Source organism: Drosophila guanche, unplaced genomic scaffold (genome assembly GCF_900245975.1).
Source record: "Drosophila guanche unplaced genomic scaffold, DGUA_6, whole genome shotgun sequence".
NCBI classification, from domain to species: domain Eukaryota; kingdom Metazoa; phylum Arthropoda; class Insecta; order Diptera; family Drosophilidae; genus Drosophila; species Drosophila guanche.
This window is the reverse complement of record NW_022995744.1, coordinates 10,808,352-10,826,348: the sequence shown is the minus strand read 5'-3', so window position 1 is coordinate 10,826,348 and position 17,997 is coordinate 10,808,352. Positions and strand designations below refer to the sequence as shown.

Sequence of the window (17,997 nt, the reverse complement as noted above, 5' to 3'; positions counted from 1 at the left end):
CTGACCTTGTAACCTGTTGAATTTATGAATGAAAATCCACCCGCCACCAGCCAGTGCGTCGGCGCCGACAGAGCAGGAGGAACAGCAACAGCAACAGCAGCACGAGGGAAAGAGCTTTCGTTTGGCGCCTCCGTTCGACAGGAGTCGTTTATAAGGCCGCCGTGGCCATTGTCTCGGCTTAGTTACGCGCTCATTGTCCTGCTGACTGGTCGAATTGGCCGAAAAGGAAACCACAGCCAGAGACTCAGTCAGAGCCAGGGTCTAAAACTTCAGTCGAAGAAGGAGTCCGCTGAAAACTCGAGTTAAATGGAGTGACGCCCCATACAAAATCCCACACACTTAATTCCACGAATCTCTAGACTATCAAGGATAATATTTCAGCCACAAGCCTGAAGACCACAATCAAAAAGTTTTGGCATTTGAAAAAAATTAAAAAATAAAACTAGATCGCCAAAGAGCCAGCGGCGTGAAAGCAGACCAGCACCGCAAGAAGTTTTTCCGGGAAAAACTTTGAATGTGTGTAAAAAGTTTTTAAATCCACCTGAAAATATACTTTTTTGTGCTTTTGTTTGCTTCATTACGGAACTCGCGCGAAAGATTTCCCGCTGATAATGAACTTATAGGGAATAACTAAGTGAACGGCTATCGAAAGTTCCAATAACTTTTGCACAGTGGAGGAATTCATATAATAGCACTTATTTGACGTGTAGTGTGTAGTCGGAACTTTTAATTGTTTGACTTGACAAGTGCTTGTCTGAAGACGAGGTGGAAAAGCGGAAAGGCGTAAGAGCAAACCACAAATTGGGTTGCCAAAAAAACCAATTACCTCTTTGTCAGGGAGACTAATGTTTCCGAAAAGTGTAAGTGAGAAATGCAATTAATTAGTTGAAACGCCCCAGTTATAGTTCTCTAAACAAAGAGCAAGAAAACACTCTCTCAAAGACCCGAAAACAGTGTGCGAAATGGTTTAAAGTGTAGGAAAAAACGATGGCAGCATTATCTAGCACCATGGATATGGATTATATGGAGGCAATGGCCAGCAGCAGCGGCAGCGGCAGCGGCAACGGCGGCAATATATCAGCCACAGAAGCAACAACAACCTCCAGCGATGGCAACGCAACAGCGGAAAACAGCACGGCCATTGGGACAACTACCGATTCCACGGATTACATGTCCGGCGATGATGAGGAGATGCTGCGCATCGCCTTCTTCATTGGGGACTTTGTACATCAGTACTACATTCCGATACTCTGCTGCACGGGCAGCATCGGCAACATCCTATCCGTGTTTGTCTTCTTCAAGACGAAGCTGAGAAAGTTGTCGTCGAGCTTCTACCTGGCGGCATTGGCCGTGAGCGACACCTGCTTTCTGGGCGGACTCTTTGCCCAGTGGCTGAACTTCCTCAATGTGGACATCTACAACAGGAACTACTTTTGCCAATTCTTCACATTCTTCAGCTACCTGGCCAGCTTCTGCTCCGTGTGGTTTGTGGTGGCCTTCACCGTGGAGCGCTTTATAGCGGTCATCTATCCATTGAAGCGCCAGACCATGTGCACTGTGCGCCGGGCGAAGATAGTGCTCTCGTGCCTGACACTGGCCGGATGTCTGCACTGTCTGCCCTACATCCTGATTGCCAAGCCCGTTTTTATAGCCAAGCTAAATGCCACCATTTGTGATCTCAACACGGAATACAAAGTAAGTATATCCCACATCCGCATCGGCATGGGTGTCGTGTCTGTGTGTTTTTTGCCTGTGGAAACACTTTTTGTGTTTGATGTTTGCAGTATATGGACGACTTTTTTCTGGCTGATGCAGACATCTCTCTGTCACACATCAAAATCCAACTTCATCAAACGCATTCTTCCGGTGCCTAGAATTTTTCATTTGGGCTGCCATTGGTTACCCCACCCTTCGGGCGTACAATGAATATGTGAGAGCCTCCCACATGTATCCACAAACGATGAATATATGGATGATTCCTGGTATTCGTGAATTTTTGTCTGCCATTAGTATTGTTATTGGAATTTGAAATGCTTTGAGAGAGACAGCATGTTTTCGTTTGTGCAAATAAATGGCCTACAAAATTGTTTAAAAATATCTCAAAATTACAATCAAAGCATAACCATTGAGTCTCTGGGAGTGTGAAATGGATAGAAGAACCCTTCTGTCATCACCATTTACTGCTTGCTGACTTTGAACCGCTTATAGCCTGCGAATCCTTCGTTACGTTCGCTTCACATGGCAGTGACCCTCTTGTCAATTAACCCCGGACCACCCAATAAATGTCGTTAAGATATGCGGATCACGCTTCCTTCCCATCGGTTGGGGCATAAGGAGGCAATATAATGTGCCCCAGAACTGGAGCAATTAGTCAATTAGTTGGTGGCTTGTATACCGCTGCGTGAGTTTTTTGTGGGAACAAATTAACCATTTATTAGCGAAAGAAAAGGTCGCCGCCACAAATAATACACCAAATATGTGTCACACTGACACAGGGGCAGTGGCAGTGGCAGCAAGCCAAAAATGGCAAAAGGCCAACTATAGAAATTAAATTGCGACTATAAAGTACCCTCTGATATGTTAACATCGCACACAAAATAATCAAAACATAATTTCATTTGCCAGGCTAGCAGCAACAAAGAACAAAATTTTAATATCTGGGCATGTGTTTTCGTATATTTTGTCTGTAATTACGAACCGCTCGTTATGCGTAGAAGGTGTTTGTGGATTTCTAAATTATGCATGTGGGATTTTCTGAAATTTATATTTTATTTATCCAAAAAGTCTTTGTTCTGACTGATCTTCTCGAATCCAATATCCCCTACTATTTTCTTTAGGGTTTAGGGCATTATATAAAAAAGCAACGGAAAAAAACAGTGGAAAGTTTGTGTGCGTAAAGCAAGGCAAACCTTTTTCCTGGACAAAAGACACTGTGACTGGCACTGAGAATGACAGGACAAGCCAAAGCCACAGCGCGTGGTCTCGCTCTGGGTGTGTCGCCTTGTCCGTGGCATTTTTCAGTCACATCCTATGGTATAGGGTCTTTGTTCAGTGACAATTTCAATACTCATGCCACGATAAATCTCGAATTTCAATATATTTCGCAGCTGTTTGCTGTTCTTTCTGTTATTTCGTTTTGCGTTTCTTGCACGGTTGAAGTCACGCTTTTTAGGCCTGAAATTCGATGCTAATTTTCGGTGTGTGTACCCAGACACAGTGCAAGGCAAACATAGGACAGGGACAAGGTGTATTACGCAGAGGAAACATAAGACGGGGCCTAGCGGCCTATTAGCGAAATTGGCCACACAATGAAGCGTAAAGAGTCGCGCCTTCTTACGACTTAGAGAAGACAACAGACAACAGCCCATGGATGATGGATGATAGACATATATACATACATACAGAATATAGGGATATTCAAATCCAATCAGCAGCGTATAAATAGAACTAACAACTCCTACAGCCCAGACCCGACAGCCGCCCCGATCCGACTGCCAACAGATGGCGCTTCACTTGTCTGCAGACCGCGAAATTATGCGCGGTTCCTCTTTTGCTTTGACTGCTGCCAGGATGCCAGGATGGATGGATGACAATCGAGTGGCTGGAGAATGGAGTAGCCTGATACATTTTGCGGTGTGGAATATTGGAAAATGTGGGGAACACACAATCGCCGTGTCCTAGGAAGGCCATAAATTTTGAACCAGACAACGGTTGTAAGCTGTAAATAGACATTCTGCACTTGGCGGTTGGCATATTGAAAGAAACAAATCATTGAGTAATAGCAATCAAGAGAGAGCACTCTGCTCTCCTCTCTTTGGCAACAGAAGGTCCCGCCGTGGGGTAGGAAGCTCTTCAAGTCACAAGTAACTCTTCAAGTTACTGTTCTCTCGCTGAATGGGATTCTAATGAATAGACAGACATATGATGGCACTCTACCTTTCTGGAATTATTGTTTAACTTGACGAAACGTTATTTTGGAATTCCAGGGAATTGAAAACCCATCACGGCTGCACCGAGGGAACAAAAAAAAAGACTGCCAGCTGCAATAATTTAAGAAAATTGCCTTAAATTAAATATCACTTAAAGAGCAGCAGCAGCAGCAGCAGCAGCAGCAACCCATTTACTTTTAGCCTCTGGCTATCTCTGACCAACTCTGACGGAGGTCAGCAGCAACAGCAGCAACAGCAGCAAATTTGTCCTTTTGAAGTGTTACTGGAAGCAGATGCAAAGCCAAATTGAAACTGACTGGCACAAGAACAGAGGAACATAAAGGCTAAAAGGTCACAGGAAGTGTCTAAGAAGTCTTATAAGCTAATGTCCAGCCATCAAACCCCACTCCCCCGGAGGCAGGAAAGGATTCTAATACTCGTTTGGATGCCTACGCACATGTGTGGACTGGCATAGATATTTTGTAGCTCGTAAAGCATTTTTGCAATTTTGTGCAGATTTTTAATGGCTCAATGCATCCTACAATTTGGTAATGGAAAGGAGGGGCTCATCGCATGAAGAAGGCCATTGGTCATCGGGCTCAAGCTCAAAGGCAGGCAGCCAATAAGAATTAAGTTTCAATTGGAATTAGTTATACGGCCCTAACAGTTCCGTGCACGGGTATCATGAGCATCAAATAGCAGCAACATCAACCGTCTGTTGATTGAAAATTTACGAGCTATTACACTTTGATCCACTCGACACACACAATAATATGGTACAACACACGAGCCGTAAAATGTTGACCAGGACTGGGGACCCAACAATAGCCAATAGACAACAATAAATGGAAGAAGTAAATAAATGTAATGCTTTTGGTCATGTCCACGGCATTTGCTTGTTATGACAGGCCATTGAGGCTTTTCCGAGTTCTTAACTTCCCCCAAAACCAAATAAAATGTGCAATCAATAGATCATTCATTCCCCAGACATGTTGTCCCTTGTACGCAATATCTAATTCATACCTTTTTCGGGGTCTTACTCTTTGGCCTTTTGGCTGGTCAAGGCAAATTTTGATGAAAATCATAATTTGAAAATGTTTAAAAGTTTGATTGCTGCCGGCAACGCACTGGAAATGTATGCCCAATATATAATATATATTGTAGCAGCAGCAGCTCTAACTTGGATGGATACTTGTTAAACAATTTTGATTTCATTCCTCTGGTGATTAACATATTCTGAATGGTTATGAAACATGCTCGCCAACACTTGAAATTATGCAAATGGAATTACAACAAGCCCCATCTGATGATGATAATGAGGACGATGCGGATGATGATTACGTTGATTGAGAGTGCAGACAGCCGTGTGGAGTGGGGGATTACACTTGTTCTTTAAAGCGGTTTGCCTTGAATTTCCACCAGAGACCGAGCGGCGTAGAAACCAGACACCAGCATGTTTAATTAGCCAAAAGGCTATCCCTAATGAATGATAATGCGCTTATTCTCTTCACCACTTTTGGTTAATTGTGATTGAAACAAATAGCTTTGTGTTCTCGGACATTAGCCAGAAGCACAATGAAATAGAACAGGACCAGAAGCGCTTACTCGAAGGCCGGAATGGCCATTCGCCCGCCCACATCTGTCCGGTGGATAAACCCCAATGTCCTGGAACATTACAAATTGAACATTTCAGACATGAAAATATGCAGGCAGCCAGGAATTTATCAGGCTAAACCCTGAACCAAAGGCAAGAGGTCGGATCTCGAAGGGCTTCAGCGGGAAAAGTGTAAATGTAGAGTGGAATGTATCGACTATTGGTTGCTCATTAATGGAATGCAATTAGTATGATTTAAAATGTATATGCACGAGTTTTGGCGAGATGTATCTCTGTACCTCTACTACGCAGAAACAAAGATTAGCTTGATTCCACATTTGTATTGCCTATTTGTGCCATGTACTCCGTGACTCCCACACGAATAATATATACCCTCCGGCCTGTGATCTTCGCTTACCGAGCATAACAAATACGCAGAACGCGGGGCAAATAGTTTTCCAACAAAGCATCCAAGCCAATGTTTTCCCTTTTCCTCCCACTTCGTCAACCTTGAAATGCTGATGAAAAGTATGCCAAGATAAAAGAAGCGAAGCGAAGATAGAGTTTGTTTTTGCGTGGAACGTCGAGGGCTTTACAACTTATCAGTGCAGCTAAAAAATAATTCCATTAAATATCTCGCCTCCCAGTATGCAAATTAATAAACGCTTTCAACACAAAGACTAAAGGAAATTCAATAGAAAAACCAAGTGCTTTAAATTATTAGTAGAAAGGTTTTATATTGCAGAACTTTGTGGCTTGGTCTCGTGGGAGCGAAAGTTTCCAGAATTTAAGTTTAATTTCATTTGCCATCCTCCCTGTTTTGTGTTACGTTTTGTGCAATTGAATTTGCAGCTTTTAGCATGCAAAATGCACAGCAAACTAGATTAGAGAGTTGGTCAACACCCACCTGTATGGATTCAATGAAGGAGTGGAGTACAGCTTAATTACGTATACGCAATGTTGATTAGACCCAAAAACAAATCGAATTATCACCCTGAATAACAACTCTTTCTGGTTTCTGGTTTGCAGGAGCAACTGGCCCTGTTCAACTACTGGGACTCGATTGTCGTCTATGCGGTGCCCTTCACCACCATCGCTGTGCTAAACACCTGTACAGGGTGCACAGTGTGGAAGTTTGCCACCGTCCGACGGACCCTCACGATGCACAAGATGTGAGTTGATTGCTAGCCTAAGTCTCATTTGAGACTGGCATTTGCATATGCCCTTAGAAAGGATTCACTTTGAATTATTCATAAGGGGATTACATGACAAATAAACATAATGTATGTATATTTTGTAACCTACAGGAAGCCACAGACAACCAGCATGCCGTCGAATTCAACGAGCCCCTCGGCAGTTTCCTCGTATCGGATTTCGGCATCATTGAAGCGCCAGAAGTCCACTGGCACACATCCCAGTGGACAGCATAGTGTGGCCAGGCAGCAGCAGCAGCAGGAGGACCACCACCAGCAGGAACACCAGCAGCATATAAACAGTTGTCAGCACCATTGCGAGATTACAAAGAAGTCAGGTGAGCAAGCGAGCGATGCGATGACTTCTCATTCGGAAAACATTACTATGACACTCCGACGACACTTTGGAACGAGATTTTCTTTACAGAAAATGTAGGAGAAGTTTCCATGGCCAAAGTTTCTTTTAAGCCATTTAAGTTTCACTCGGAATTTGTTTTGAGCCAATTAACAGAGCTGAGACACTGCAGACTTGCTCAGCATGTGACATTTAAAAATGTCGCTAAACAAAAGATGAGAAACTCATCCGAGAGACATCCTGCCTCGCAATGCTTTGCCTTTGCTTGTCAACTTCTGCTGACACTGACAGAAAACTGTCTAACAATTTAGCAACTATCACATAATTTTCAACTAATTACAAAGTCCCCCCACAGCCAAGCCAACGCTGTCAACTCCTTAACTCAAGCGTTTTCCCTCTCTTTAAAGATCGTCGCCACAAGGTGCAGAACTCCTCGCAGCTGAAGGTAACCAAAATGCTGCTCATTGTCTCGACGGTTTTCGTCTGCTTGAATTTGCCCAGCTGCTTGCTACGCATCGAGGCCTACTGGGAGGTAAGTGGTGTGGAAATGAGAAAGCTGAAATCTGATTTCTCTGAATGAGCAGAGAATGAAAGGGTTCTGACTGACCTGTCTGACTGACCTGATGCACTTCTACCGCAGTTGCTGCTCCTTTTTCTTTTGTGGAAAACAATCCATGCTTAACATTTACCAATTGTTTGCCTGGACAATGGACCGACTCTGGGGAACGGACTCTGCATGACCCAAATAATTGGATCAACATGAAAAGGAGCAGTGCAGGCGGAGCAGTGCCAGTTGGGGCCAGCTTGTTATTCAGGCATCCCTCCTAATGCTTCGCATACAAAAGTTATGTTATTGCTGGTTCTCCGCTTCGGCAGCTGTCGTTTGTTAATTATCTGCCCACAAATACCCAGGCTCAATCTGGAGGACAGACAGAAACAACAGTCGTAACGTGCTTATGGCAACGACAAAACTATTCTCAGACCCAATGGCTGTGTAATGTTTGTCTTCCCGATGATCCTGCTACACATACAGTTCCTTTACCTCCTCCTTTCGCTAATCCGCCTCGCTTGGCCTTCAAATGCCTTGTTTAATGCATGAATTACATCAAAAGGCAAAACATACAGTCGTATTAATGCCTTCGCCAGAGAGAGAGAGAAAGTCAGGCTGCTGGCATGGAAAAGGGCACCGCTCCTCATAGGTGTTAATTAGCCTTTAATTAGTTTGTGCACTTCGGTGGCACTCGCAAACCGTAAAAATAAAATCAGTTTCATGTACATATAAACAAAACCTAAACAGAGGATGTCAGGGCAGTATAAGGGTGTGGGTGATGCGGATTTATACTCCCCTCTCTTTCAACGAGCGAAAAATTATGGTAATTACTAGCAAACAACAAAAAAACACAAAAGGGAATATTGCTTTGTGGCATAATACAATTTTTTCGACAGCAATTTAAAGGGAAATAATTTAAGTTTGATTGAAATTTACTCAATGAATAAATATTCATTGGAGAAAGATTGTATCTATATCGTTATTCCCTGCGGTCTACTGCTGCTGATACGGCTGATTGTCGAGCTCATTTATTCGCCATCACATTCATGGCCACTGCCCGACACGACTTTCTCACGCATTCAATTCCACTTACGAATTCTATTCCATTCCTCTCGTCATTTTCACACTCAACATTCGTTCGGACATGGCTTTGGTTTGGCAAATCCCTCTGCTGGACCCGGAAATTCATCAAATTACTTGTCCGTTTCCACGCAACCTCAATCTCTCAATCCATAAAAGCAGAGCCGTGCTGATGGACTTCTCAAATACTTGGGCCACAGCCATATGCCTCAAGTTGTCACAGCTCTGGTACATTTTTCGTATGCAAAACACACTCCACTTCCAGTGCTGACGGACTGTCTGTTAAATGAATAAATTTTGGTTGGGAGAACACACAGGATGAGGCAAAAAACCAAAGCAAAGAGAGAATCTTTATTTGAATGCATCATTGAATATGCAGCTGCATCATTCAAGGAGTGTTTGTGTTTCTGATTACAAATGAATCAGTCATATGAGGGGTGTAGAGACAGATCTTACGCCCAAAACCAGGAAGTCTAATGCTTATATAATAACCCTTCTCCGCCGCGACAAACACATATCCTGAATCCCAAATCTAAGCTTTGGAAACTTTAAATGGAAAATAAATACGCTCTGCCGGAAGAGTATTCATTCAAATTGCTTTTCACACCCAAGTTCACATGCCAACTTAAAAATGGGCCAGGAACTCAGACATTGATTGCGACACAAAGTTAATTGAGTGGAAGGAAAGAGGCTCTTCGACAGCCGGAATTATGTTACTGCCCCTGCCCCACACACACTCACACACATACGCACTGACTGTGTTTCCCATTTGTGTGTGTGTCTACAGGTCAACGAGGAGCCTGGGATGTGGCACGTGCCCCGTGTAGAGTAAGGAGATACCTGTAAAGCCCTGTACCTGTAACTAATGACATAAGGAACGCATTCTCATAGGCAATTAGTGAATTATGAACCTCATTCCACCAACAATTCGTATCGAAAACCGCCCAGGGCTCAAAGCGGCACTGTCTGTTGTCAGGTGGGGTCCAGAGCTGGGGCGATTCATAAATAGAATGGTCTCCAAGGCAGCCGGGAAGCAGGCAGCAGCCAAGAGCCAGCAGCCAGCCAGGCTCTAATTGGCGCACGAACCTCGTTCTAATGTGATTTCCCTTTGCAGACGGAATCGGCCAGGAATGAGAACTCAACAATTGCTTTGCAATATATATTTCACGCTTTCTTTATCACAAATTTCGGCATCAATTTTGTGCTCTACTGCGTCAGTGGACAGAATTTTCGGTAAGTAAATCCGCCGCAAAATTATCGCAAATAAGTATTTTAGCATTTTCCCCATTTGATTCCACAGCAAGGCAGTGCTGAGTATTTTCCGGCGAGTATCCGCCGCTCAACGTGAGGCGGGCAACACCCAGGTGACAGGTGAGTCAGAAATTTCAGACACATTTTAGTCAAAGGAAACACAATGCACACATGACATCGTACACACTCCACAAACGGCAATGAAGTGCAAATTCAATATTCAACAAATGAGATTTTTGAAAATCCTTGGGTTTTAATTGATTTGGTGGCAAGCGAAAGGAAGTCTCAATTCATTGTCAGGAGGAGTAGTTCCAGATAAGAGAATTCAATTAAGTTGATTTCGGGTATCTTTTTAGGCATCCAATTGATTTAACGAAAAGAAAACTCATTTGGGGTGGGAAGAGAGATCCTTCAGAGATCTGTTTAATAGGAAACATTTCAGAGAGTTGTCGGAGTAAAATTTTAAATTCTATTAATATTTAATGGAAATAAAACTTAATTAGTTTAAGCGAAATATGATAACTCTTGAGAAATATCCGAATCAAAGTTCAATTAGAATACAAATCCAGCAAAATCTGAGAGGATGGACCGACATCGCATCCAATCGAATTTCAATGCTGAAAATCCACCGCTTCTCACCGCAGAGCAGCAAATTGCTTCTCTTCTTTACTCTGTGAATAAATTTCCACAAGAAAAAGCCCTCGAGTCAAACGACTTAGCGGAAAAGAAAACTTTTCCGCAATTCCTCCTTTACTTTTAAGCTATCCTTAAAGCTGACTAGGTCCAGCCAGACTAAAGCTCCAACAGGACTGCGACCGACAGCTGCAGTTTAACCGCAAAAAACAAAAGGCTATCCTGCAGAGGAGGATGAGGGGCACTATAGCTCGTGGGTGGTTTTTTTCATGCTTTAAAAGTATGGATGATGGGCTCAATTAATAGCTATGCCTTTGCTGATTAGTGCTTGCATGCCGCATGCCACAAACTATGCAACCCACGGGGAAAATAACGAACTATGCGACTTCTTTAATAAATACATTTAAATAAATATCAGTGGAAGCTGCGCCTTGCTGCTCTGTAGCTAGTCCGACTGCTAGTCCGACAAAATTCGAGATAAACTCAACAGAACCCAACAAAGCGCAAATGAGAGAAAAATAAACAAAAACAGATGTCACCAGCAGCAGAGTGACGGTAGGGTAAGGGATTAAAGACACCACTCAACTCTATCCGCATCATTTTCACAGTGTCGGCAGCTGGAAAATTAAATCCAGCAATGCAATTCGCAAGCAGTTGTGCTCAAAGGGGAGCCAAGGGGTCAAGAGGAGTGACAGAAGCTGGGCTCCGAGAGCTGGACACCCTGCTGCACTAATTGCTGTCGTTGTGTTGTTGTGCTTTTTTCTGTTAGTTCTGGCGAAACTTTTCCAATAAAGGCACGGCCAGGGGTTTCCAGCTTGCCCCTCAATGGTGGCAAACAAATAGTTCTGTTAATGAAATGTGCTCGGGAAATGACAGGGAAAACTAAAAGGAAGTTTAACTTGAGCGAGGGGGAAATAAGGTTTCCGACTTGTCAGTTTATTGAACTCTAGTTGGTCAAAAACAACTTCTTTAAGCTATTTTCTTCCCACAAAAAATACTTTCAAAGTTTCCAACTGAATTTCTTTTAGTTTATTTAAAGTCCATAAATGAAAGCAGCTTAGAAAGAATTTCCTAGTATTTACCAATATGTATAAACCCAAACAGTTAATCCAACCCAAGTTTGTCTGAGGAGGAGAAGTATTTGGAATTATTATTTCTCAATGGGTATACATTTTTAATGCATTAAAGTCTACCCCTTATCAAGTGCTATGGCATAGTTAGGTGTGCCCCCGATATGGATTCAATATTAATTCAAATTCAAATTTATTCTTTTATAGCTTTGAGTGAGGTCGAGAGGCACTTGAGGCACTTGATCCCAGAGCAGAGAGTGTTCTTCTCTCAGCCTCCTCTCCGTGTAGTCGTTAAATTTAGTTTTACGATACCCAGGGCAGCACCTTTGGGAGAGGCATCAATTTTTAATTTCTTACTAAAGGCAGGCAGTGCTCTCGAGTGCCAATCTCTTAGGCTCCCTTCCACCTCCTCCTCTTTTTCATTGGAAGCCATCAAAATGTTCTTTATATTTATTCTACACAATGGTTTTTCGTCGGCTGTTAATTAAAAGTGTTTGTCGATTCATTAGAGGCGAACGAACAAAGGCGACGATTCTCAACGAGAACGGCACACAAGTGCAGGCAATTCTGCAGGAGGTCTGGCTGGCATACGGAACTGTTGCAAGAAGGTGTTGACAGATGTGGCAAAGGAGAATGTGAAAAGCAAATGAACTTAAACGAAATTTACAACCGGTGGCAGATTACATATGCAGCAGTCTTTTGCGCTTCCTTGCCTTCTGCTTTATGGCTTCTGGCCCCCCAAAAAGGATCAAACAGGATGGAGTCGTCGTGTGCTCGGTGCAAATATTTACATCGTTCAAGTACACCCAAGGTGTCAGTGTTTGTTTGCGGGGGAGCTGAATGTGTGGCAGCATCGGGGAGCAGTTGCAGTACAGAAAATGAAATTACATTCCTGAATTGACACACGGCAGGAGATTTATTAAAATTATGACTATTTGTTGTTAGTCAAACAGATCCTTTGCCATTTGATTCCAAGGAATCTGCGCCCTTTAAAGTTGAGGAATTTCCTTGAAATTTTACCAGAAATGTTACCAGCACATCACTTCCACGTGGATGCATGCTACATGCTAATGAGAAAACTGAACTGAATTGGATTCCAACCCAAATATCAAACAAAGCCTCGCTCAACTGGCACTTTTAATGACGAAATCGTTTCGCTGGAAGTGCGGGATGGCTACCTATTCATGGCCAATCCGCACCTAATCACGGCCTGAGGCGGGACTCGTATCCTGAGTTCGGTAAATACATTTTCTTCTTGGCATTTTTCACCAAGAATTACTCATACGCCGAGGGTTACGTGCTCTGAATGCAATTGGCACAATGGAAGGACTCTGCGCCACAATTCTCGCGGGTCGTACTCGTCCGCCGCTCTTTCGCTCTCATTACGGTGTTTCTTATTGGCCATAAATTACCGAAGCCTCCTGTCACGTTCTTCCCACGCCCCACATCAAGGATTGAGGCAATGCCGATTTTATCTGTTTGTGCCCCCAGCCACCAAGTCAATCAGTGCACGTCTCTGGAGAAGCAGTGAGAGTGCCACTCGTTTCCGTCCCTCGCGCCATCTGCTCAATGCTTCCATTCAAGCATGCTTCAGCTGATACAAGTGGATATGATGCAGTTGGGAGTGCTTGACAATGGTTACCCCCGTTAGAGATAAGTGATATTACAGTGTTCTGCTGCAAAGATGTTTACTGAACGAAGTGCCAGCTATAAGTGTTAAAAAGATGTTGTCTATAGCCCTAACTTGTCCAGGAATCACATCCGCTAACTCTTTTTCTATAGGGCACGTCATTAATTTATTTGTCTATTTATTAGTAGTAGGCCCATTGCCTATTAATTTTGTATTTTTGCTGTAATGGAAGTACAATTTATGGATACCCTGGATACCCACACCCATTGACTTCAATGCCTAGAGAGAAACTGAAATGTGCTTATACATTTCGCAAAGTCCACTTGTGAGGCAGTCCTGGGAGAGGCGGCTGGCTATTCATTCACAAACAAAACAGTTAGGAACACAACATTTCACTTAAGGTTTCGACGATGGCTTCAAAAGTTCTCCAGAGCAGAAGTTAAACTTGTGATGACGTGAGAAGTCGTTGCCTTTTGTGTGGCTGACTGTATAATTTATATAATAATTCAATGAATAAAAAGCTGACACAGCCCGAGGAATGTCATCATTAATCTTGCCAGCCCACAAATAGCCACACATGGCAATCATTTTAACAACCAAAATGTTGAAGAAAACACCAGAAATGCGATAAAAAATAAGTAGACTCAGCACCTCCTCAAGATGCTAAAGTGGCGAAAGGCTATTTATATTCTACGCATGCGTAAGATACATTTAAAATAATTAAAAAAGGAAGTCAAGTGTCTGGAAAATTCATATGCAGCGGGAGCATTTAATTTCGGGTTTAATTTTGGATATTTATGAGTCTTGCAAGAGGAGGTAGAGTCTGCCTGTACAATTAGATCGGCCGAAAGTAGCTGCTGCCAAGGATAATCATGATAGCCCCGAGGCAGAGATCATCAATGAAGAAACGCAAACACGACACATATCCAAAAAAAAAAGGAAATAACAAACAAAAAGTTTGGTAGGGCGGAGCATTTAATGGAAATTGCCGACGGCTAAAATATATTGGCACTTTTATACGAGTATTTTATGGGATACGTTAGACGGAATACGGATGATTGATTAGCTCAGATTGCCGTGAAATACAATACAATATTCCAGAGAAAAAAGCAAGACAAAAAAGAGGACACTGAGATATTCCTTTAAATGAGCTCATTTGGAATATTCCATGTGAAAATGATTGACATATTCAGCTTTCAATTGGAAAGCCTTCTTTTTCGGGTTTAAAAATATATGTTCGAACGCATCAGGAGTCAGCAGGTGAAATCACTCAGAAATAAGCCCAGGGAGTGGCAGTAATCCACCGCCCTCATTGAAACCCAATATCAGTACAGGCACCGGACCCCAAAATACCAAATTTATAGTCCGCTTTTTTGCCATTACACAACTGCGGTAATAACGTCGTAAATCGCAGCTTTGTGTATGTGAATGTCCAACAACCAAATAAACGACACCTAAATATGAAAAAAGCCAAATAGGATTTTGTCCAAGCTATTAATATCCTGTTTGATGGTCCATTTCAACTCCTAACGCTTCATAAAATATGTGATGAGTGGTGAACCGATAACAAATTTAAGCTGTGAATTTAAAAAGGATTTCAATTTCATTTGGAAATGACAAAAAAAAGCTTAAAATAAGGGCAGCTTCCTTTCCAACAAGGTTCAAATCCCTACACAATAATCCTTTCGAATAATTAAGATTTATTTGGTCAGAGGGCAAAGAGTAAAGAGCTTCGATAAAGTGTAATGGGGAAATAAATCTATTAATTCTAGCTGGCATTGTCTTGCATAAACTGTCATTAAAGAATGTGTTAAATTGCTCATTTAGTGTCATGTCTTTAGAAGGTCTTTTATCACGGATGATGTAGAATTGTGTACAGTTGTTTCTCTCTTTTAACTGCCATTTCGGCTGAGATCCACCTTTTCAAAAAAATAGCAAACCAAGAGAGCATAAAATAGTGTATGAGCACTTCCCCTACAATCCGTTATAGCTATCTTTTTCTTGCATATAGTGTCATAAACAAATTTTTAAAAGTTCCGCTATCTACCACGGTTCTTTCCTAGTTGCGAACTTCGCTTTGGGTGCATTCTTAGCTACACTCTCGGCTGAGATTTATCTTAAGCGGTGTTTTCTTCTCTATTGCTGTATGAAAGAAAGAAAGACGTAAAGAAAAAACCATCTACATTGCATTTGACTCAAAATAAGTTTAGAAAAGTGTCCTCTGTACAAATCGTCAAGTAAGAAAAGTAACTTTGGCGAAAACTCAATAAACTTTAATAAATAAACCATTACTGCAAGCGCAGGATCACATTACGATAATTATTTTCACCATCAATAGAACTACATGCTGGCGCGAATCAATCTCGGAATATGTGATTATTAACCATTATTAAACATTGATTTTACACGTACATGGATACCCCCCTACATCACGCACACACACGTACACCCTTTAATTGAAAAACGCAGCGAAAAACTCATTTGACAGACATGTAATGAATTTTTGCTATGGCAATTTGAATGGAAGGGAATGGAATAGAAGGAAATAAATATACTACACGAGGGCTTATATAACTCATCTATCAAAGAGATCCCCCTCTCTCTTTCTCCCCCTCTGCACCTTTTCCTGCCTTAACCTAATTTTCAGTCACTTTTTCTCTTTGACAGTGTCGGAATATTGCCGTAATACAGGCACCTCCACCCGTCGGCGGATGATGACGCAGCATTGCTGGAACGAAATGCATGAGTTGCATCCACTCAAGTGAGGCAAGTAAGGTCGAAGCTATAAGGCAACACTCGGGCCACTCTTGAAAGACGAATGGCAAATGGAGGAGAAACATCGCCCGAGGATAAGCGGGAATTTCGATTTTAATTAGATTGCAGCAAACAAAACTCACAAAAAAAACTCTCGAAAAATAAGATAAAGCACACAAAAAACGAAAAGTCAAAGAAAAAATTCGAATTCAGAGGATACAAAACAAAATAATACAAAAAAGGTGCAGGGAAAAATTTGTTTGTGATGTTTGCCAAAGCCAAGTAAAAGGAAATTGCACAGAAACCAAAAAGGAAGAAAAAATAGACGAAGAGCTATATTTATAAGTGTTTAACCGCGTAGAATTAAAAAAGAATCAACTCTTTTTATTTCGCTTAATTAAACCCCAATTTTAGCACATTTCCAATCAAAGATCCCAGTAATTGGAATCTAATTGAAAATGTCAATATCGAAAACCAAACCAAAGATGATATAATACACAACAAAAACCAATGATATCAATGTACGGCAGTTTAATCGAGCGATGTATAAATGTAATAAATGTTAATTACGTTAAATGGAGAGCCGACAAGAGGGTTTTAATTGAATTTTACAACGGCCATAACTGCCATTTAAATCATTTTCATTTTCCAATTGATTTAACTTGATTATCCCCCTCAGACTCCTGCATCATCCACCACCAATTTCAATGGGGGCTTTTCATTTGGTAATTTGGCAACTTACGGACAATTGAATTTGCGAAATAAGATCTCATCCTACCCGCTCATACGCTCTTACCCTCGCTAGCTTATCCCCCACACAAGTCCGAGTGATGGCGGCTTATTGTTATTAACATTTTACCTTTTCAGGTGGATTTACTCTTTCTGCTTCATACTGTTTCAAAAGGCAGTAGAAAAAGAGAATGGAGGATGGATGATGCACATCATGAACAGCAGTAGCAATAACAACAGCAACAATAAGGAAGAAACTTCATCTGCTTAGTGCAAATACAGAAAAAGGTCAAAAGAGGCTTACATATTTCGTACAGTTGCGGATGCCAGTCAGGGGGGCCTGGGTAATGTTTTTGGGTAAACAGCTTAAAATCCCAAGCCAAGTAACTTGCCAAGTTTTTGTTTTCCACAAATAACACAGTAATACTCGAGTGCAAGCAGAAGCCGTGTAATCAGTCTAATTATAGAAACGCCCCCGTATATTGGTCTAATCTGAGGGGCACACCAAAAGTCCCTTATCCCTTCCTGGAAGATTCAATTTCTGAAAACAAAGGTTCTCAAGGATTTGGATTAAAATATACGAGTACACGCCCACAGAAATCAAAAGTAAGAGAAAAATGTAAACAAGCTTCAATCCAATCAAAGAAAAACGAAGATTTTTACAATTTACGCGTACGTTCGAGCAGCGTCTTATTTTATCCAAAGCTTCTTACCTAATGCAATGAAACACACACGCAATCCCCCACAGAGACACACACAAACAGCTTCAATAAGGTGTATGAAATTAAAATGCAAAATACAAACAGCAGCAAGAAAAATAAACAACACTTGACACTTGACGCACTGGGAAATGTTGCGGGGCAAATGGCAGTAAGGTGCACGAACATCTTCGACTGCGGCAGACAGTGAGCCCATCACAAACTCGGATTTGAGCACTGAGTTGGGGCGGAAGGACCAACTCAAACACAAACACATTGTGAACACATTAAGGATTACGAAGCAGTGGCAAAAGAAACCTAATTTCAGGGGCATGGTTATGGAAACATACCAAAGAATTCCAGCGGATGCGGTCGGTGACCTGATCAAATATTCTGCCAAGGGTAACCCATTAGAAAGCAAGGAAAGTTGACTCCAAACTACTTTGAATTCACTTTAGTTAAAGCTTTGACTTCTTAAATTTATTGAGACATAAACGTACTTGAGATTTAGACGTACTTTAAAATTTGATT

At 41.9% G+C, this 17,997-nt stretch overlaps 2 protein-coding genes across 17 annotated transcripts in view; one reads left to right on the top strand and one right to left on the bottom strand.

Moving 5' to 3' along the window:
- LOC117580017 (protein furry) overlaps positions 1 to 17,997 on the bottom strand; it is a 63,668-nt gene that overhangs the window by 26,894 nt on the left and 18,777 nt on the right. The gene's annotated exons all lie outside the window — the stretch shown is intronic.
- On the top strand, positions 771 to 16,592 carry LOC117580021 (galanin-like G-protein coupled receptor npr-9). Its single transcript, XM_034266243.1, has 7 exons — positions 771 to 1,695; positions 6,553 to 6,695; positions 6,831 to 7,054; positions 7,479 to 7,603; positions 9,816 to 9,934; positions 10,002 to 10,072; positions 15,953 to 16,592. The coding sequence occupies exons 1-7, from the start codon at positions 988 to 990 to the stop codon at positions 16,048 to 16,050; spliced, it is 1,488 nt and encodes a 495-aa protein (XP_034122134.1). The 5' UTR covers positions 771 to 987; the 3' UTR covers positions 16,051 to 16,592.